At 40.2% G+C, this 22,292-nt stretch overlaps 1 protein-coding gene across 2 annotated transcripts; it reads right to left on the reverse strand.

The window, feature by feature from the left end:
- Positions 1 to 719: 719 nt before the first annotated feature.
- On the reverse strand, positions 720 to 20,560 carry pds5b (PDS5 cohesin associated factor B). Of its 2 annotated transcripts, none has more exons than XM_008332875.3 (35): positions 20,428 to 20,560; positions 16,198 to 16,325; positions 15,852 to 16,055; positions 15,364 to 15,450; positions 14,999 to 15,096; positions 12,781 to 12,907; positions 12,393 to 12,473; positions 11,739 to 11,879; positions 10,442 to 10,557; positions 9,489 to 9,583; positions 9,221 to 9,366; positions 8,391 to 8,542; positions 8,045 to 8,158; positions 7,882 to 7,963; positions 7,740 to 7,788; positions 7,501 to 7,640; positions 7,168 to 7,283; positions 6,973 to 7,078; positions 6,706 to 6,866; positions 6,439 to 6,562; positions 6,061 to 6,219; positions 5,869 to 5,937; positions 5,601 to 5,737; positions 5,322 to 5,445; positions 4,968 to 5,172; positions 4,659 to 4,773; positions 4,376 to 4,508; positions 4,164 to 4,283; positions 3,574 to 3,636; positions 3,349 to 3,494; positions 3,195 to 3,267; positions 2,366 to 2,784; positions 2,205 to 2,285; positions 1,632 to 1,725; positions 720 to 1,509 (listed from the first exon to the last, which is right to left on the reverse strand). In XM_008332875.3, exons 2-35 carry the CDS (start codon positions 16,303 to 16,305, stop codon positions 1,477 to 1,479), a joined length of 4,218 nt encoding a protein of 1,405 aa, XP_008331097.1. In that variant the 5' UTR covers positions 16,306 to 16,325; positions 20,428 to 20,560; the 3' UTR covers positions 720 to 1,476. The 2 variants fall into 2 exon arrangements, with proteins under 2 accessions (XP_008331097.1, XP_024921449.1); XM_025065681.1 differs by having other exon boundaries at positions 6,043 to 6,219.
- Positions 20,561 to 22,292: the final 1,732 nt, after the last annotated feature.

Genomic DNA, 22,292 nt, shown 5'->3' on the forward strand with positions numbered 1-22,292 from the left:
AATAAAATGGTGGGGGGAGGGGGGCGACCTGCTCTCCTCAGACAGAGAGTGACCCAGGTGCAAAAGCTGTCACCAGACGTCAATAACTGCATCATCATCATCACAGGTCCTCAGCTGGCCCATAAAACCAATAATCCATTTAAATTTGATACATCTGTAAATAAATAAATAAATAAATAAATAAATAAATAAATAAATAAATAAATAAATAAATAAATAAATAAATAAATAAATAAATAAATAAATAAATAAATAAATAAATAAATAAATAAATAAATAAATAAATAAATAAATAAATAAATAAATAAATAAATAAATAAGGGGGGGTCCATCTGCATCTTCATCACATCAGCTGAAGCCCAGCGAGCTCGCAGGATGAGGATGTTGGGATGGTGATAAGCAAACAGAGGAGGAAGTGGCATCACTTCCTGGTTTAACTGCTCTGGCTGCTAATAACTGTTACCTCACTGCAGGTGCTGGTTAGTAACCGTTTGTCTTTCTTGTTGCAGCAGGCTCAGTGTTAGCATTCACTTTTTTTATAGACAAAACGATTTGAGAACCAGCCCATTAAATATTGGGATTGCAAATATCTGAATAAACTATTTTTTTAATTTAATTCCACTCTTAGAAATGAATGTGAAAATATTGTTTTTTCTGCCATCAATGATTGAACAACCTCCACAGAAACGTGAAGGTGAAATAAAGAGAAGTGAAACAGGTCAGGTTTTATAGAGAATTATATTGATAGAACAGATGATGTGACTGGGTGGATGCGAGGCCGAGTTCATCAGCGGTGACCGTCACTACAAACCACAGCTGCTCATGACTTCCGTCTATCAGTAAATACAAACCTAAACATGAGGTGAAAACTACATTCTCTTCCAGGGGCAACCATGTTGGGACATAGCTCAGAAACGTTTTTTTAATACGTAGTAAAAAAAAAAGAGCGTTTACAAAAATTTATGTCGTCCTTCCAAAATAAAATGACATCACACAAGATGACCATGGTAAAGGTTAATCTCTTTAAAAGGAGGACAAAGTGGGAGCATTGATCATTGATAATGCTTTATGGGAGCACTTTAATAATAATAACAATAATAAGAGTGGGTAAAGGCTGTGCAGCATCCGTCCAGTCAGCATCAAAAACACAACAACAGAACATGAAACAAACACCAGACTATTTACAAGAAGGGATTTTTTGTCATTTTTTTTCCTGTTAAAAGTAGATCTACTTAATGTGGCAAACGTCGTCACAATGCAGCACAACGCAACGAACCACAGCTGATGGCAGGGGTGTACTGACGCAGTGTGCGTGTGGCATATGCAAGTGTGTGAACCTGTGTAACAGTAGGGGGCATCGGCGTATGAAAAGTTTAAAAAGTTCATGTCCATGTTTTTTTTTTCTTTCCTACAACATTCCTCCAAGACTTTAGCGTAAAAGAAAGCAAGGGCTCCTGTCGTTGTTCCTGTTCGAGCTCATCTTCGTCGCCCTGCTGCCTTCTTACGACCCTGGGGGAGACGAAAGGTGGGACGCAATATGGTGAAACTTCGACAGGAAGCTGCTTATTAGCTACTGTGTGGAGAGGCAGAACCCTCTAAAATGATTTATGATTCATCCATCCAGTCTGTACCTTGGGCGTTGGCTCCTCCTCCTGTTCCTCCTCCTCTTCATCTTCCTCCCCAGAGTCGTCTTTAGAAGCAGCTGCCTTCGATCGCCCACCACGGCTACGGGGGATATACACACACACGCACATATAAATCAGACTGGATTATCATATCAATGAGACTTCATGTTAGATCACACAGTGACATCACCACAGAGGCAGCCTGACTCATTAGAGTCAGTGGAAAATCACTACACTGCATTCAGGAGAGAGAAAAAACAGGAGAGCAAGTGTTCAACATGGACATGTGCTGGCACAGAGGCCTTAAAAGCAACACTAGGGCAGTGTTGGATTGGTGCAGTGAAACGTTTGATGTTGATGCTGATTAGTGCAATGTGGAAAATTATACAATTCTAAATAATCTTCCACTAGGTGGCAGTAGATGGCCCTATAACTCTATAAAAAAACCTGCCAGAGGTGCCAAAGTTCTTTTACTGATCTGAAGAAGTATTTTTCCACAGTATTTCAAATCCTGCACTGTGATGCAGAAATGTGCTTTGGAAATCATTTTTCCAAAATAAAATCTGCTGAGCATCTTACGCTGGTTTCTTTGCAGGTGGCTGGGCTGATTTGGGTGGACGTCCTCTCCTCTTCTGTGGTGTGAACTCTGTCGAGTCAGAGCTGTTGGACGACAAAGAGAAGTTAAAACTGCAGCAGAGGCTGAAGGCGCGTCTTTGTGGACCAGCCTGTCGCCGTCTTACCCCTGTGATCGCCGCGGTGTCCTCGTTTGCCTTCCTCCTTTGCTCTTCACCTCCATACTTTCGCTGCTCCTGTCGTCGTCCTCTTCCTCCTCTTCCTCCGGCTCCTCCTCTTCCCTTTCCTCTTCTTCTTCCTCCTCATCTTCGTCGTCATCCTCGGGTGGCGGCGCTGCCTTCTTCCTTCCTCTTTTCCCCTTGACAGGCGTGTCCTGACTGGACGCAGACTTCGGAGGGCGACCCCTGCGCTTTTTGGGCGGGCTGTTCTGTTCGTCCTCCGGCCGGTTGTCTTCGTCCCATAAGTCCTCAGATTCGGCTACCGCAGTTGTGTTCACCGAGGCCTTTTTCCTCCCGCGCTTGGGTTTGCTGTCCTGGTCATCAGCGGAGGTGACGCCGCGTTTGCGACCCCGGGGTTTTTCAATTTCCTGTAAACAAACCCACATGTATTTTCTAATAGGACAATGTACAAGAACCTTCACAGAGCTGTTTTCCAAGGAACTCTTGAGGAGATTATTAAACAAAGGGTGATTCAGCAGATGTGGAGGCTGTTATTTATGACAGTTTACACAACGTGTTCTCACTGATCCCATCTTCGACTTAAACCCAGCTGCTGTTTACACAGTGGAATCAAAACACAGATACACGGGAGTTTTATAGCAGCCGGCACTTCACCGCACCACAGCAACACCTGTTTCTGTGCTTCTGCTAAACTACCTGGTCATTTATGATCTGGTCAGTTCTTCTCCCAGGATTCTTTAAATACAAACTGCTACATAAAAATGTACCTATTGAAAACAGTTTGTTGTCACTGTATTAAAATAAATTCATTTCCTACCTTGTCAGTGCTGTCCAAACTCTTCAGGCTGAAATCTTCGTTTTCACTGTGATCCATTTCTTTGCTGTCGAGCCTAAGATAAAACAGATGTTTTTATTTGCACTATACAATATCAACATCCTGTACTGAACCATGTAAATAATGTGGTTTCTACCTGGTCTTGGTGCGCTGTGGTGAACCCGGGTTGGACGAGGAGTCGTCGTTGCTGGCGGTTTCCATACGAGAAGCTTTGCTCTGAATCTGTTTCCCGGCCGATGACAGCGGTTTGTTTACTGCGCCTAAAACGTTGGCCGCCTTGGGCTTGAGAAGAAAAAAGGACTAACTTGATTTTTTTGTTCTATTTAGGAAGTAAATCTTTTTGATGACTAAATAATCCTACCTTTCCTGGTGTAAAGAACGACTTCATCTCAGCTGGGAGATAATTTTTTGTGTTGCTGAAATTCTGAAACACACAATTCACAAAAACTGTAAAAACAGTCAGAAAAGTTTTGAGTCTGGACAGACCGACATCTGGGAAGTATGATACGAACAAAACAGTAACTTGCAGCAAAGCAATTTTAAAAAGTCCTTAAAATGTATACCCTTCAGCAGTGATTCTTAACCACAGGGCAGCGGCCCAAACTTGGGCTACCAGCACCACTGTGAGGGCTGCAAAAAACCTACAGTTTTGCACCTAAAGGCCAAAGGACTACATAGATCAACTGAAGACACCAGAGATGTTCTGAGAAGCTCAATAACAAAGTAGCTTTTGACCACATGGTGGCAGCAATGCATAATTCACTTCTTTAACAAGCTTAAATATACAAATAGGAAGACTGAAAAAAGTATGAAGAAGTTCTCAAAACTTAAAATGAGGACTGATTTTTTGCGTAGGTATATTCTGGACGGACAGCCCGCGTCAAAGTCAAGAAGGTTAAGAAACCCTTTGATCATTCCATTTTTAAAAGGAATCAGTCAAGAATCTCCAACCTTGTCTGGTTTAGTGAAGAAACTTGAAGGCAGCACAGGATCTTTCGGGGATTCCAGACTGTAGGTGGTGCTCTTTGACATGACGATGTTCATGGCTACGTCACACACCGTGTACAGCTTCTGTAAAGCGAAAGCATAAAAAAGTCCAGTCAGGTGACGGTTGCTTAGTTATACACACACAGATCAGGAGGTCAAGAGAATATGGTTGGGACCTCATTAGTTTTGACATCGGTGGGACACTGAGCGTCTTTCGTCTGTTTAATATTCTCCACCATTTTCCTGATGAAGGCGTGACTGTTGTTCTCATTCTTGGCCATGATGATCTCCAGAACGAACCACAGAGCCCTGTGGAGACAGACAGTTTGACATCATCAAACATGAATTTTTTTTTAAAACAAGTTCCTGTTCAACACTGGGCCGTAAACCTTTACATTTTTCTAATGCTGTAGGAGTTAACCAAAACGTGTGCAGTGTGTTACCACATTCACCACTCACTCTTTGATTTCTTTGAGCTGTTCGATGTCTTGTACTTTGACGTAGTCGGGGTCGTGTGCCAGGAGGTGGATGGTGTACGGCACTACATACTCAGGAAGTAGAGACAGCAGCTTGTCTGTTGGTTGAGATGAAACACTTTAGTGTCTTTGTTCACCTGAATATTTACATTTCATGCAGAAACTTCACAGGACCGGTTGTGTGGTTCTGTCCAAAACTAGTCATCATAATGATCATAATGATCTTAATGATCTTAATATTTTTTGTCTGTCTACACTTTTGGTAACCGAAGCATCTCCAACTGTCACTCACCACTGATGGCCGCGTGCTGTTTGAGGTACTCTCGCCGTATGTTGACGTTTTTCACCAGACACTGGCGAGCGTGAGCTCTCCGCTCTTTCACCGGATCCTTGGCACACAGAGCGAACACTGCCATGTATTCCAAAGGAAGACGGAGGCGGCACAGGCCGCGGTGAAGCTTCTGAGCAAAACACTGTCGCACCTGGTAGCACTCATCCTACAGAGCCGAGAGAAAGACACAGAGGAGAGAAACGGCAGTGAATGGGAGGAGGAGTTGTGATGAAAATGGTGAACAAAAGTGGAATAGAGTTCAATGGTGACAGTCTAACGCCTCCTGATTGGTAAAATACAGAAGGGAGCTCTCACGTTGATGACGAGGGCACATAGCTGATACTGCTCCAGCGTGATTATCTCGTGATAACAAGGCTCCTGAGCCAGCTTCAGCAGGGCACATGCTGCTGCCAGCCGCAGCCTGGACATGTCTGGTTTACTGCAGGGCAAGAGGGAGGAGATGAGAGACGGGAGACAGGGGCAAAAAGATGTGAAGATTAGTATGAATTACAGCCTGAGACAAACTTTAAAAAAATTAAAACATGTAAAAATTAATCGTTTACGAGAACGATAGAAGCACAACGGGAGCATTACCCCATCCGTCCCTGTTCTGTTAAGTCTCCGTCACTGTGCAGTATTGCAGTCAGCATCCTCAGGGTGGAGTTGCCCGATTTGCTCTGGTTGTTCTTCACTCCCAGCAGCCACCTGACCATCAGCTTAATGCCCTGGATCTAAACAGAGGCAAACAGGAAGTCACAAATCACACAAAGATCACAGATAAAAGATGAAGTCTCTGGAAGTATTAGTTCCCTTTCAGGGAGAACTGTCTTTAAAAAGAAGTTAAAGACAAGACCATGCAGACCTTGGCCATGGTCTCCGGGGACACTTCATCATCCGGAACCCAAAGTTTGGTCGTCTTTTTGCCTGGAATCTAAGGAAAAGAAAAGAAGTTACTGCCAAATATACAAACTGCAGTACTGATATTTTATTTGAACAAATAAATACCAATGAAGAATGAACTATTTGGATTATTTACTGTAGCTACAGTGTGTACCCTGTCATTCATGAGCAGATCTTTAACGATGAAGTTGGCAACTAGAGATTTTAGCGGTGCAGCGAACTGTTCTGGGGCCAGCTGTGCCAGGTGACCAAGGGTGGTCAGGGGAGTGATGAGCTGCTCCAGGTTAGAAGTGTCCAGGCCTTTGTGCAGAGGCTGAAGAGATGAAAAAATAAATAAAATGACAATGTGTTCAAGACTTATTTTATATCTATATCTATATCTATAGATATAGATATAGATATATATAAAACTTAAACCTCGGAGTGATTTGTTTTAGTTATTTTCTTCTAACTGTACATCAATGAACAACTAAGCGAAATAATTTGCATAAGCAATGAAGAAATAAAGCAAACAAATGTTTGACTGACTGACCTCAAAGATTTGGGCAAAGTGTGTGTCTCTGTTGGTGAACATGGCATTGATGCAGTGGATTGCATACTTGGCCTGGCGAGGCGGGCCTCTCTTGGCTTTCGCCTGCAGCACTGGCAGTAAAACACTTGGGGGAGCAGGAGGAGAAGAACATAAAAAAAACCCAGCAGAGAGAACTTAGCACAAAGATTTCTACTGTATATTTGAAATGAGCAAATGCTAGAGTGGGCTGGCAGGCGTCCAGCTGTGGAGAGTGAATGAAAACCCTACCATTTAATGTGAGGGAAACTCTCTTCCATCTTGCTGCCTGTGTTCTTGAAGATCTGCAGAGCAGCCTCGGCCACCTTCTCGTCGTCCATCTTCAAACATCCCAGCAGAGACTCAAACGTCTCTGCAGAGTGGAACGACACGGGATGGGTGAACGACAGCACCTGAGGGGAAAGAATTGGATTTTTGGTATTAGAAAACGTATTATTATTCATTTACTTCTCCCTACAGGACATTTTCAGCTGCTACAGCTCTTCCTCAGCTTTGTACCTTGAGTAGTTCCAGCCCTGCTCTGATGGCCTCTTCTGTAGGGACGCCCTCTTCCTCGTCATCGGCCGTCCCTTCTATAGATTTGTTGACTTGTTTTATCAAAGCACTGAGAGAAGGAAGAGAAAACAGATATAAGATATTTCCAAAAGAAAAAGAAAAACCAAACACTAACTTTTGTTTAACAGTGATAAAAACCTGATGGATTCTGTGTCTATGTGTACAGGAGCGATCCTCTCCAGAAGGAACTTGACCATTTCCAGGAAGGGATTACTGGGCTGTTTTGGACTGCCAAGCTTTTTGGTGATGTCTTTCTATAAGCATAAAATTGAGAGAATATTAACATGAATAATCCTTTTGAATTTAATATTATGGGAAGGGCTCACAATGAATTGTAAGAAGAATTTTAATCCAGTCTGAACTGATTTCCATCAGGATAAAAATTCTTCTTGGAATGAGTTCTACATTTTAATTTAATTGAAACTAAACATGAACATGTTCCAGTCTAACAGAAGAGGAGTGCGTACTGACCACACAAACTTCAGCCTGTTTGCAGGAGCAGCTGGGACTGACTAAAGTTTCCAGCTGATCTCTTATTCGCTCATCATCGTCCAACACCTGGGCCAGCTTCTTCACAAAGTCCTGGGCTTTGCCTGGGTCGGGCAAATTTCCTTTGAAACAAAAAGAATTAGAGGTTTTAGTTGAGGGTTTTAGGTTTGCAATCTCAACCATAAAATACGTTTTTTGAGTGTGTGTTTGGGTTCACTTACTCGTAATCACCATGACCTTGGCAAACACAGCTTTGCTTGAGGTTTCAGACTGTAAATAATGAACATAAAAAAGAAGAATGGTTAAGAAATGTAAGAGACAAGATTCAGTAAATATAACATTTTCTGGCTGAAGCAGACCTACCTTGGGTTTTTTGACTAAGTCCAACAGGTCTTTGACGTGGTTTCGTAGCATATTCTGGCATTTCCACATTTCATTCAGAGCTCTGAGAGAAAAAGAGACTGAGGTCAGATGGAAACAAACGCAACAATGAAATAGATAAAAAAAAAAACACAACAAAACATACTTGACCGCGTTTGTGTCCAGTGTAGCATACAGGTAATAGAGACACTTCATCCTCTCTGCTGTTTCCAGGTTGTGGGGAACCATGTACTGGGCAAAGACACGTTCCACCAGTAACCTGTGGACAAGTAAAAATCACACTATTAATATAAAAACGTAGCAGAAAAACAGTTAAGATAAAGTGTTGTTTGTATATTCTTTTCGAAATATTAAATAGAATTGACTTCTGTCTTTGTTTCTCAGCTTTTAAAACTCTGTGTTTGTGTGAATATTATTATTATTATTATCAGATGTTTTACTCAGCTTCATTGTGGCTCACTTTTTCGACTCTAACTCAAGAGAACACAAACCTGTCGTCAATGCTGTTCTGGTAATAGATATGGAGCAGCTTGTCTTTGATCCAGGAAATCTGCTTCGAAGCCTCCCTGCCTCCCTCTCCCTGCAGAGAGTACTTTCTGTAGATGGATGCCAGGCCCATCATGGCTTCCTTACGTACCCGCCACTGGTGGAAAAAAAAACAACAACAAAAAAACAAACAAACAGTGTAGTCAGGAATTCTGTCAACACTTGGTAAAAATCAACATTCAAAAGACTTCCCACACCCCCAGAGCAAACAGATTCAAGATTGGTTACAGCAGGGATGAAGATTACAGTATATCATAGTCAATCTACAGTATATCCCTTGAAATGGAACATATATTATAGAATATATCATCATTTCTTTGCAACAGAGCTATTTCAGTGCTAACATATAGCACTGCGGCAGAAACAGGCAGCTGTTCTGCCTTGATAAGCTCAGCAGGGGAGACAGAAATTCAACTGTCAGCACAGGAAGAAACAGCAACCTGAAAAATCTGGAGCTGTTAGAGCTGGATAATGAGATAACAAGTCTTTGGTGATACTCTGGCAGCTCCGTGTCCCAATGGACCACAAATTGGACGAGAAAAGGCCCACACGCCAACAGGCCGACGCTATTTTAACACCAAATTAGAAAGGCATGTTAGAAAAATACTGAAGAAGAAGAACAAACAACGTGAATCATCATCTGATTGAGCAGCAGAGTGCAGGGATAATTGGTTACTTTATTAGTGTGGCCTCCCTCTTGAGTTGACAGAGGAACATTGGCAGCTATTAAATGAAAAAAAAAATATAAAAACAGAAAGAACATTTGGACACTCACTCTTTTGTCAAGTGTCCTTTCCTTCACAAAGTTAAGCAATGCATCATTGACTAGAGACAAGTCCTTCTTGGCTGCGGTTACTATGGAGACAATGACATCATGGCGGATGGCCTCCTCCGGGTCATGTGACCTGACCCTTAAGAATTCTGAGAAAGAAACACAAAAATAAATGAGCTGGCCACGAGAACACTGAGCACTTCATCACTAGGGACAATTTTTGTTTCTTGTTCCATGAAAATGAAAATCTAGTTGTTTTTTTTTTTTTTACCTGTGAGGTCTTTGGCCAAGTCTGGGTGGTTCATCAGACAGTGACTGGCAAACTTCACACACTCCAGTCTGATGGGTACATGGATGTCATTGAACCTTTTAGAGAGAAACCCACATTCCCATCAGATTTACATGCACATTAGGGTTGGAAGAAAGAAATGTTTTGTTTTTGCTCCATCTTGTCTTCTAAACAAATATAAATCTCTTCACAAAACAGGCCTGGTTGAACCCATCAGATACACGAGACACATATTCAACCCATCACCCATTTAACTAACTTACTTAATAACTAACTAACTTCATCTTTTCCTTTTGGCTTGTCTGTTTTTCAAGGGATGCCACAGCGAATCATTGTTGTCCATTTTACCTCTTCATCTTCTACTCTGACTCCAATTATCTGCATGTCCTCCCTCACTGCATCCATACATCTCCTCTTTGTCTCCTCCCTGGTAGCTCCATCTCTAGCATTAATACTAACTAACTAACTTAGTTTAACTAACTCTGAACTGTGGAATTCTGTGCCTCCATGAGATATTTGTATATAAGTGTCACTATGTTTATCTTCTAATACTCATGAGATATTTGAAGTGTCACTATGTTTATCTTCTAATACTGCTCCATTTGCATCAATGAGCATTATGATACAACATCATTTAATTTTAATCACTAACATAAAGGAATCAAAATATATGTATCAAAAAAGTATGTATTTACTTATGTATCAACGTCATTGTTTTAATATCATTTACTAATCAGAACTATTGAATCCTGAGGCACTCAGAACTCAGACATTTCCAGCTCTAAATGCACAAACTGCATTAAACACTTACTGTTTTTAGGCATCTATGTCAAACACTTCATCATAATCAAATACAGACAAACTTTCAAAGACAACAGCTCCTCTCCACATCTATGATGACATGGTTATGCAGTCGTTGCACCCCAAAACCTCACCTCCCCAGGTAACACTGCCAGAGTGGTTTGTTCTGTGCAGCCAGCTCCGAGTCCTTGGCTCCAAACATCTTCGCCAGCAGCTTTACCACCTGCAGCCTCTCATCATTATCATTACTCTGCAGAGACAGAGGGAGGCAGCAGACAGAGGCAGAATGAGGGAGGGGGGAAAAATGAGCACAGGATTCGTCAATTGGACACATGAGCCAAGTCGTTTACATTAACAACACTGGCAGCGTTTTTGTTTTGACTGAAAGCATCCAGGGAAGCAGTTTCTTTAGTACCAATCTTCCTTTCTTTTCTTTTTTGAATGAAGTTTCAAACAATTTCAAACTGCAGAGATGAAGAAATGCAATCAAAAGGATGACAAGAGTTTATGCAAGTTGTAAAGTAAAATAAGAGAGAGGCTACAAAGGGAAAGCGGAGAGTGTCACTCCTCCAATTTGAAAAGGATGAAAGTAGGCAATGTTAACAGAGAGAAAAAACGATGAGCACCGGTAGTTTGAAGGCAAAAGATTTTTATCATGGCTATTATTTTTTAGAAGACAGAGGTGATCCACGCGCCCTGTGAGCAGTTAATGAGCGTTATCCATCAGCAGGACGCCTTTATGAGGCTGTGCAGACGCAACATTATGCCGACTGTCTGGCTGCTTCATTGTCCTGTTACACACGTCCAAAGAGAACGTGTGCATTTGAAAGGATAAGGAGAGAGAGAATTTTTTTTGTGCCGTGTTTCTATTCCTAATATCAATATTAACATCACAAAGAATCACAGCTGCTTGTGTTCAATAAAGCCATTTCATATCACAATGAAAAACCAATATGTAATTTAATGTCTTATTTGTGACAGATTTTAGACTCGGCATAATTCAGGGGGCAAACAGTGGCGAAACAAAATAGTGTCGAACTGGTTAGTTTTATTAGCGTCACAAAAACATTGTGTAGCTTAATAGAGAGCGTTCCATATGGGAAAATTCTGACATCCTGACAATTCGCATTTGAATAAAGAAAAAGAATATTGCATACGACAGAAAATGTTTATCTAAATATTTTTCACAAACAAAAAAAAAGCATTGGGATGCAGACAGGTCATTGACATGAGTAAATAAAAATTTAATAATCAATAAATTCTAAGAAATTTAAGACGAATTACCATGATTTAAGAAAAAGAAAAACAAATGTTTTTTTTAGTGCATTTTGCTTAGACGTTAAACTTCAACAAGATCACAATGAGCTACATTAACAGCAGAATTGTTTATTATAAAAATAATATAGAGTTTAAATTAAGCAGATCAATTACCTTGAGTTTGAATTCCAGCTGTGGCAGCACAGACAGGAGCAGATGGCTGTCAATGTTGTAAAGCTCCAAAATGAGGTCAAACACATGTTCAGACAGGTCACTGACCGAGGTCTTCCCCAGCATCAGCACCTGGTTGAAGAACTGATGGAGGAAAAAAGACGAGGATTTTGGTGACAGATGAAACATTAATTAATTTTCTTTAAAAAATGTTTGCCTTGTATTTTATTCTAACCTATCATATACAGGGACTTAAAGGTGTGAGACGCTGATAAGGCAAGATAAGGCCGTGGGTAAATATGAGGGTCCATTAACTGCTCTATATTCAATGGTCGGTTTTAATGTATGTTGTACCATTAGGCCAGACTATTTTATGAGCCTCCTTCAGAGCCAAGTCATTTCTAAAAGGACTGGCCTGGATTCAAGTACCTTGGCTGTGAATAAAAAATGCTTGTCTCATTGAGATACACGGAGCCAACTCTGAGGCTACAGAGTGGTCATATATTAGAAGGACTCATGCTACAGCTGTATGATGAACTCGGGGGAGGTTTGCTTCTGTACCATATCTACAGTTACATCCAGAAACATCACTTCTTCACTTAGAAATTGTAAAGAATAAAGACAAAATCAACAGAACAGTCCAAACTTCAGTCTTACGTTGGTGATGTAAGGTTCAATGGCCTGGGCTGTCCTCTTCAGCAAAGCCTTCGCCAGGTCATAAGCTTGTTTATTCAAATTCTAAAGAGATGAAAACATAAAATTAAAAACAGTAGAAAGAAAATATACAATTTGACATTACAAGAAAGTGTATGCAATCTGTTCTCCCTCCTAATGCCCCCCCATGAGTGAAAGGAATGCCACGATGAAGACGTGAAGTGTGATGTGCAAAAAGCTGCAATACCTCTTTTCTCCGGCAGGGGTCTCACTGAATTAACCTAATGGAAACCTAATTCAGATTGTCATCTCAGTACTGTGGGTGCGTGTGTGTTTCTGTAGGCGTGTGTATTCTGTCTTATCCCGTCTTCTTAGGGCGCCGCGCACAAACCTTGTGTGCCGGGACAAGGTTGACCAGGACGGTGTCCAACAGCTCCTGGGACACAGTGTCCCCCTCACAGATGATGGAGCTCATCAGGTCCACCATATGCATGTGCACCTTCTGGTTGTGACCATTGCTGATGAGTGAAACAAAGAAGAAAAAAAGTTAGGACAATGAAAACGTACATCATTTAACACCTATGAACTAAGTATCGAACCAATCCTGTGACAGATGGCTGCTGTTGCTATGTGCAAAGTGATGTAGTAATATGTATACGGCAAAACAAATGATGATTCAAAGAGCTAATGTGAAGAAATAATAAATAAATAAATAAATAAATCAAAACTGACAGAATAAAGTTGGAGTTAGACTGATCCACCAGAAATGATTTGGGATTTTAATCAAAGTCTAGGACTGGTACTTTAGAGGCAGCAAGTATTTTGTGGACAACAAATTTCTCTCTCTGAGAAAGACAACACTGAGGAATCATCAGTGTCATTATGTCTTATCCACTGAATGTGTTAGTTTCAGACAAACACTCAGGTCTGCCTGTGTGTCTCCACATTTGCTCTCTGGACACATTTCAAATGGGAAGCGAGACTCTTCAGATTCTCCCTGTGTAACAGAACACTGAGGCGGCACAACCTTGACACAAGCACTACTCAGCCACAATTTGGTTCCAGAGGCACGGGGCCAACTCTGGCACTGCAGAACCCTGCCCATAAGGTTGTGTTGAGCAGAGTGAAAATGAGAGTGGGGTTTTAAAGAGGAAGGGGAAAGAAGGGGGGGCAATTAAGAGAAACAAGCAAGAACACAACTGTGCGTTGGCGTTCTGTGATGCATCAGTGAAGAAGAAAAGGTTTTAGAATGGTCTGATTTGCAGCTAAACAATGTGTTTAATGTGAAGTGTATTTTTAAACAATTTTCACATCAGTGATTCCATTGCATTTTCACTGTATTATTTTTTTTAACTACACACAAATACAACAGTAGATTAAAAATATTTCACTGAGAATTTAATTCGGTTGTAAAAACCACATCTGCTCGCATTTAAAGATGTGCTATCTTTGCACCTATTTATTCCTGTCTGCGTTAGCATGGCAGTGCGTCTGGGAGTATTGATTGAAACACTTCAATCAACCAATGGGTTTTTTACTTCTACATGAGAAAGCAAATATCTGTAGCAGATGTCCTAGAGATCCTGCCTGCTCCTAAGTAGGTGTTTTTCAAACAATACTTGGAGAAACACGTGGCTGAGAGCAACTTTGGGTTTGGAAACTGGTGCGAACAACAGCGCACCACATTTAGGCTCTAAATAATAGACATGTTGGCCATTATTTTTTTTTATCTGTGTCAAATGTCAGCGTGCATGCACATGTCAAGGATTAGGAGAGCAACGTGAAGCCTCGGTGAAGAGGAACACTCAGCAGATGCAACAGCTTTATTCACAGAGGGACTCAGGGTGGAGACAGATCATATCAACCCACCGGACCAGGCATGGGAAAACTACGGCCCGGGGGCCGGATGCAACCCGTTTGGCTTTTTAATATGGCCCACCAAACGTTTACAAATTGTTATTAATTTCTATTTTCATTACATTTCTGCCTTTCCCCTGCAATGCCTGCATTTCCCCAATAGATGGCACAGACAAGACTGAAAGTATTTTAGCATTTTAGCCTTTTCTGACTGACTTTTACACGTCATTTGTTTTGGTTCATACGAACGCTCCATCTATCTGATCCTGACCTGGCTCCCTGTCAAATTTTAGGACCCATTGCGGCCCTAAAGAAAGTGAAAAAGTTTGCCCATGCCTGCACCAGACACTGATCCTCGTTCTATTTACCAATCCCTTCATTATTATTATTACTACACATTGTGCTACAGAGAAAGAGCTCTATTGTATTAGTACAGAGACGTGTAATAAAAAAGACCGAAGACAAACCCTTTCTTCAGAACCTGACCCATGAGTTGTTTGTTTTTGCTGTTTTGTCTGTGAGCAAAGCCTCCTGTGCAGTATCTGTCTACTCTAAACTACATTCTGCACTTTAATTGCAGAAAACATGAGTAACCAATTGTGTCGGTATTAGATGTAGCAACACAATATTGCCAAAAAGCATGATGTCAATACCAAAAGTATGTACCAAAAGAATAGGTTACACCCCTTGGAAGAAACATAGAAAAACACGGAGGTTCGAGCCAAAAGTATATGGTTTTAAAAACAACTTACTTGATGACCTGGAAGAGTGTCCTGTATAGCTGTGTGAAGATCTCATTGCTGTCTTCAAGCTCAAAGCAAATATTGTAGGACTTCACCCAAGCAATGTTCTGAGCAATGAGAGAGGAAGCAATATATTAGTGACAATGTCCACACAGAAATACTGTAGAGTCACGATTTGATTCTCTGATCAGAATGAATGAATCCACATTTACAGTTTGTCACAAAAGTCAAGACGGGTTAGATTTGAAAAGTTCTGGTACAGTGTGTGGTGACCAGGTAAGAAGATTTAGTAATGGATGAGATTAAAAAAAAACAAAACAAACAAACACTATAATCCAGCTTAATTACTTTGATTGACTCATTCAGTCACTCACCTCGAGCAGGTAGAAGTATCTGTTGAACTGAGCACTTTTGGTGTCCTCCAGGCCTTTGAGCTGTCTGGTGATAAACATGAAGATGTCCTGCACACAAAATAACAAAGTTTTACATCAAGTACTGTACAGTGGATGAAGTCTTTAAAGTGTGCTCTCTGCTATTCAAAGAGATTTAGGTAAATTCTCTCATGAGGGTTTGCACTGGTACTGATGTTTATATATATCACAGGTTTTTAATAAAAACATGATTTTATGAACCTGTGAATAATTGAATATGCTTCATATTGAATACAAAACAATGCTTCACACAAAGTGGGGGTTGGACACTCCTGCAGGCATGGAGCCCATGCAGAGAGGCGCAACACAACAGTAGAATTCGTATTTCAACACTTTCTTTATTTGTCCAACAATGGGAAACAGATTTATAGCTATAAGCTATAACTATGTGGACTTTAGACATAGCTATTCCAAAAGAGAAACAAAGGTACCTTTAGTTTTTCAGGGAAGGTGTAGGGTGCCTCAGGGGCATAAATCCTAAATATGTCTGCCAGACAGCAGGCCACCAGCAGACGCACATCCTTGTCTGGATGTTTGAGGAAGAAGTCTGAGGCCAGGTGGAGGGCTAGGTTCAGGTACAGCTCCTTTTCTTCTTCTGAGTCCTGGTCCATGTCCATGAAAGTTTTCACAACCATCTGAATGAAAAGTTAAACAAGGTTAATGGGTTTGATGCCTGGAGAATGAACACCATTCAGTCTTCGTGGTAGAACTATATTTTTTCTCAAACATTAAACAATGCGATCAATAGTTGCGGCTCAAGGGTCGAAAGTCACTGACCTTTAACCTGCGAACCATTTCCTCCTTGGAGATTTTGTCAGATATCTCCTTGACCCCTGGAGGGTAGGTCACCTTCCCGTCTGCAGCTCGAGCTTTAGAGTGAGCCATCCTCTTTAGCTCTTCACTGCCTAGAGAGAGAGAGAGGGACGAAATAAGGTTCAATGAGCCAAGAGCACAAAAGATGGACAGGGCAGAATGGGAAGAGAAAGCACTGTGGTAAGTGTTAGGTTCTCCGAGACAAATCTTTTAAATACTTCAAAAGGTGGCTTCAATAAAAGCTCTGCGATATTCAATGAAGTGTAATGCTCTGTAGAGCCTGAATCCAAGATGGAATTGCTGACCGACGGCACTAAGAGCTACAGCCATTAATATGTAGCTCTCATCTTTATATAGTCGTGTATCATATTCACTTCATGTTTGAAATATTAATGTGTGGTAAAATGAGTTGTTGATTTTTTTTTTCATTTAGTCACATTAAAACCAAATTTCCAAATCACCTGCATTGCAGCAGTAGTAGCTTCAACCATACAGACAGTTACACCACTGCAATTATAGTTGTTTAATTCTGTATTCCACAGAGTAAGATGTAGGAAAAACCAACAGGATGGCATGTGGGTCTAAAACTGAGGTACGATTTCTCACAGCCTCATTCACAAAACTTAAAAAGTCTTTACACTTATTTTTAAACAACACGCAACAGAGCGATATAGGCAACAAGTCATAATTGGATGTATTTTAGCTGAATGGGAATACTTGATATATATTAATATTTTTTTAATATATTATTCATTCAATATCAAACTCTTTTAAAAACAAACGGTTATTTCAAAAATGTATAAAACCACTTTAGAAAAACAAGAAAAAAATGATATATATATATATATGTATAAAAATGATAGAAAAATGCAAATCTATTTCCTGCATTATAAACACACAGACACTCCAATCAAACAAGTTGGTGATAAAGAGAGAGAGAGCAATGGGCATGCCCTAACTGCTTCAGTCTGGTGTGTAAGCACAGCACCGTCAAAAGCGAGGCAACGCTCATTGCTGGTTGTCGCTGAGTGGAGCGGGGCTTGTGCGTGAAGGTGAGGGAGGCAGAGACTAAAGGCTGAGTATGTGAAGGGACTCAGGGAGAGAGAGAGAGGAGAAACAGGTGCAAACTTGTGGCTAAAATACAGTATTGTCCTTTTAAAGTAAACTGAACTATATGAATTCCAGCGATATTGACCCGTGTTATATCTCACTTAGAAATATATTGATATACAGTCAAATAACAAGATATCACTCAGCCCTAGTTCAACCAAGTCTTTCAAACTGAGTACAGTAGTGCTGTGATTCTACACAGCCTTTAGTGATGACAAGCACTTAACCCTGCTGCAGCTTTAAAAGTACTAGAGATGAAGTTTAGGTTCAACAATTATAAACTAGTAACATTTAAAAAAGCAATCTCTTGGTTTGAGTGTCAAACGATGGATTGTTTCTTTTTTTTGTTTTTACTGCAGTTAAACTGTGTTGTCGCATCATGCATGTATAAATGGTGATTTCTTTAATGGTGGAAAAGCACATTCTATTCTTTGTACATCTTGGTCTTGGTAAATCCAGACACAGATTCTAATCTTTCGGTTGTTTGTTCTTCATAATGCTTTTCATTTTGAAAGGCAGTGGATTAGAGTGAAGCCATCTCATTCCAAGTGTTTCTGCTTTCATGGTTTGATTGAGATGCAATAAAGTAAATGAAAAGGCTCATTACAAGCCATGCACATTATGCTGTTGAACTTAAACTTAATAGGTCAAAACGTGCATTAAAAGCTGAACACATACAAGGGGACCGTTTGCCAAAATGCCCTAACTCTAACCTACTGTTTCTACCAGGGCTGCCGCAGAATACAAGTCTATTCCCTTTTCTGTCGGCATCTACAACAATGACAAACACTGAGTGCTGGCAGCAAAGCAAAGCGCAGCATTCAGACCTAAGGTGTCTGACCAGTGACAATCCATCTTTAAAACAATTTAAAAGTCACATACAGACATGTTTTACTTACATAACACTCAATCATGGGCTAACGCTCAACTATCCTCTAGTTCATGATAATCAAACCTATTTATCCTCTCTACAGCTATTTAACACATCTGCCAGCTGTAATCTGAAGCTGCACAGCACCTCTACTAACCCTGTCTGAACCCTGATGCCAACACTTCACATTTTCACTCCGTGGGGGTCTGAGGTCAGACCTGTGACTGGCAGTAAACACGGTTAAGGACTTGACTCCAGCTGTTTGGATGCATGAACCAGGTGACCTCATTACAGGCATCGGCACAAACACAAATTAAGATTAAGCCATCGAAAAATGGAACCAGACTGGTCCTGATGAAACAACTGGAAAGAAATGTGTAAGTCATTGACAGTGTCGTTAGGTAAAATTTGAAATACTGCGTAGACTGACCAAACAGTGGGACAAATACAAACCCAAAAAGCAAAATTGACCCCAACCCACACAGAAAGAATCCTAAAGGAAACTTTGCTATGTCAACTGAAACGGTGCTAAACCATATGTCTGCAGTTGTTAGGAAACAGTTTTCCTGCCATTCTGTGTTCATGGTACATCCAAACTCTTGTTGAGTAAAAAGCCCAAGGATATAAATTAGGGAGGACTCTGACCACACGAGGGGCTCTGTTTTCCCTCAAATTTGGAAAAGTGAAGCTGGAAAGCTGCTGCCTGCAAGAGGACACATTAAACCTAACAAGCTAGGATGTGGTATCTGGTTTAAAATTAGAGTGTTTGTTTATGTTAAATGGAAATGTCACTTTGTACTAGTGTAGTGAGTTTTGGTAAATTTGTATTATTTGGGTGAATAAGTGGACAAACAAATCTACAAGCTGATAGTTCTCAAAGTGGACTGTGACCAATGTGATGGCTCATCTGGTGAATACTTCTGTCTTTGTGTCTGTATTGTTTCATCAAAAGACAAACAGGTTTAAACAATACAATAGTTCTATTATTATTATCATTTGTCTTTAATAGAATGCCTATTAATATAATAATGCATTAACAGATGCTAAATAACAAAACATGATATGGTCCAAGAGAATGACCAAACACAATAGGGTAAGCACAGATGAAAGTAGGTGTCCAACAGTCATAATAATGGTCGACAATGTAATGCTAAGGAAACACTGATTAATCGACAATAACAACATTAGTTGCACCTCTATAATTTAAGGGTTGACATTTTCTGCACAAATGGCATTGCCGTTCTACTTTTAGGCATCATATACAGATATGAAATGCTGGTCGACATTTACAGTCGATTAGTTGACCGATTATTTATCACCTCACGCTAAAAAAAAAAATAGTACCCATAATGAAGGGTGTCAAAAGTCACTGCTGTCCGTGCGGTGTTCAATCTAGTAAATACTACTACGATCTATCTTCGTATTTTAATTATATTATATATTTACTTCATGTTGTCGCCGCCTTCAATCACATAACCTTGTAATAAAGTGAGACAGTGCTTTCACATGTGGTAAATGTCTTGGTTAAGCTGCCGATCAATAACAAAACATGCAATTCTACGAAAGGTTTGCATTCACAAAGCCTAGTTGAGCAAGTAGTCGCTGCGAAATTAGCTCAATTACAACGTCCTCTTTGCTTATTTCCAAAGTAAAAGTGCTCCAGAGGAGAAAGCGGTGAGTGAACACAAGGTTTTATTGTTACGGTTGGAACAGCATGTCAAGGCCAGGAGTACGGTGTAGCTCTGGCTGTTAGCTCTTATATTGTGTTTGGTGCTAATGTGGTTAGCTGCAGTTAGCCTGCTAGGCTAACGTTAGCAGCAGTAACAGTCTAAGTGACAGAGGGCGGACAGTGAATAACAGTGAATCTAAAACCCGGTGAACTACCGTTAGATCCAAACACACATCACAGCCCTAATAACGCTAAGGTAAGATAGTAGTTATCAAGCCCATGTATGCCACCTCTACGGAATTTGCTCCATTTTCTTCAGCCAATATTTGTTGCAACGCTGGAGTGGATCAACCAGCGCCGAGAGCTCAGACAAGGTTGCCCGAGAACAGAAGCGAACGAGGCGGGCTACTCCTCCAGTTCCTAGTGCTGAACACCCGGCTGCTCTATGTCTATATCCCGGAGTTTACCTTGGTTTCCACAGCAGCGCCTGCAAAAACAATCTTCTCGGTAAACACTAATCACTGGGATTCGCTTATTTTCTTACCTGTTACGATGAATTGTGATCAATCGTGTCCTCCTCTGCAGCTCTCTTCCCCCTCCTCTAGCTCCAAAATGGCGCCAATATGTGTGTGGATATCCAGTGCCCATGGGTACGAGACATCCGCGAGAGCACAGCGCCACCTATTGAGCAGTTCTTGTGTGTCAACTGGATCCTTTATGATGCTCCTGTAATCCTTTCATCGTCATTTCATTACATGGTCACAACCATTCCATCTACGACTGAAACTAACGAGCTTTTAAAGTACCAGGATGATTTTACGATCATCCAATCCAATGGTTTTTGTTGATCATTGTAAAGATTAGTCAAATAATTGTATAATCCATAAATAAATTGAAATAAAACTAAGCATATTCATAACTGTATACTATACTATACTATACTATATCTCTGTAAATGTCATTATAGACCTGGATTTAGATTATTAGAATGAATTAAAACCACCAAATAACAGAAACTGGTGATTTGACATTACCAGTGTTGATGTTATGTAAATACTAATATATTATTATATTACAACACCGATAAATGAAGTTCAAAAACCTCTGTTGAAGTTCAATTTTAGGGTCAAGGTGTTTACTACTTTAAAATAAACTAAAGTGATATACAAGTGGGCTTTATACATTTTATTTTTAACACCTTATTTTCTTTCGTGGCCTCATTAAATTAACTTTTTATTGTACTTATTTTTGCACATTAATCTTCAAAAAGAAAAGGAAAGGTTGTTTTGTTATTGTACTATATACAGTATATGGTCAACATGAACTGTAGGGGGAGCTCCTGTATAATTTTTCAGGCTTGCATCAGAATACTACTACAAAAATGTGATTAGAAAGATTTTTGTGAACGGTCTCTGCGGAGTATTTGATAACCACAGACTTCTTTTTTTAGTCATGCCATAGGACCTACATCTCCTGTGAACTGACGTACTGTGTGGAGACCTAATTTAACTAATCAGCTAAAGTAAACCGTGTCATTTAGTCTGTATTATACCGTTGGGATTAGATTATTCTGATTGTTTTCTCTATTACTGCCTCTTGGCAATGAGTGGAGGCTTTGTAGGACGTAATATACATGTCTACAATACAAACCTTCCTAAAATTGATGAAATATTGAACAACTAGTTTAAAAATAGCTAAATAAATATTGTTGTTTTTACACATTTTTAAAATAATTTAATTTTTGATTAACATTGATTTATTTATTACCCCTTAATCCTTTTCCAGTGTCACAGTAGGTGAGAGTCGGGGTACGTCCTGGACAGTTGGCCAGTCACATTTATTTAGACCATTTAAGTCAACTATATATAGCTATACCTATTGTCCATTTTAATGTATTCGTTTTACATATTCCTGCGTGTTTTTATTGTTGAATACCTGGAGAAAACACATGGAGAACAGGGTGACTCCGTACAGTTGTGAGCATGTGGTAAAGTTACCACATGCTCTTGAACTGCTGACACTCTTGCTGTAAGGCTAGAGCAAAACCACCCCACCATAAACCAATGGTTTATTACAGTTAAAAGGACACGGTGCATTTCTTGTGACCTGTTAAAATTACTTTCGGGATAACTGTTGTATGGTTTTCTAATCTGCATACAACCGTCTACTTTTAGAAATCTTGGAAGAACCAGCTGGAAGAGACTGTTGAACACATTTGTCTGTTTATTTCAGCGTTTAGTCAATCTTTACAGAGCTACGTATTGATTTTGAACATTTTTTAAAAATAAAGGTTGCAGTTATTTAACCGACCGTCAAATATATACTGAGATCAACTGATGCCTGGTTTGTATGAATTGATACGAGAGACCTCTGTTGTTCTGTTTATCTATAACGGATCAGTCGTAAATT

This window comes from Cynoglossus semilaevis, chromosome 19, assembly GCF_000523025.1.
Source record: "Cynoglossus semilaevis isolate Cse_v1.0 chromosome 19, Cse_v1.0, whole genome shotgun sequence".
In the NCBI taxonomy this organism is placed as follows: Eukaryota; Metazoa; Chordata; class Actinopteri; order Pleuronectiformes; family Cynoglossidae; genus Cynoglossus; species Cynoglossus semilaevis.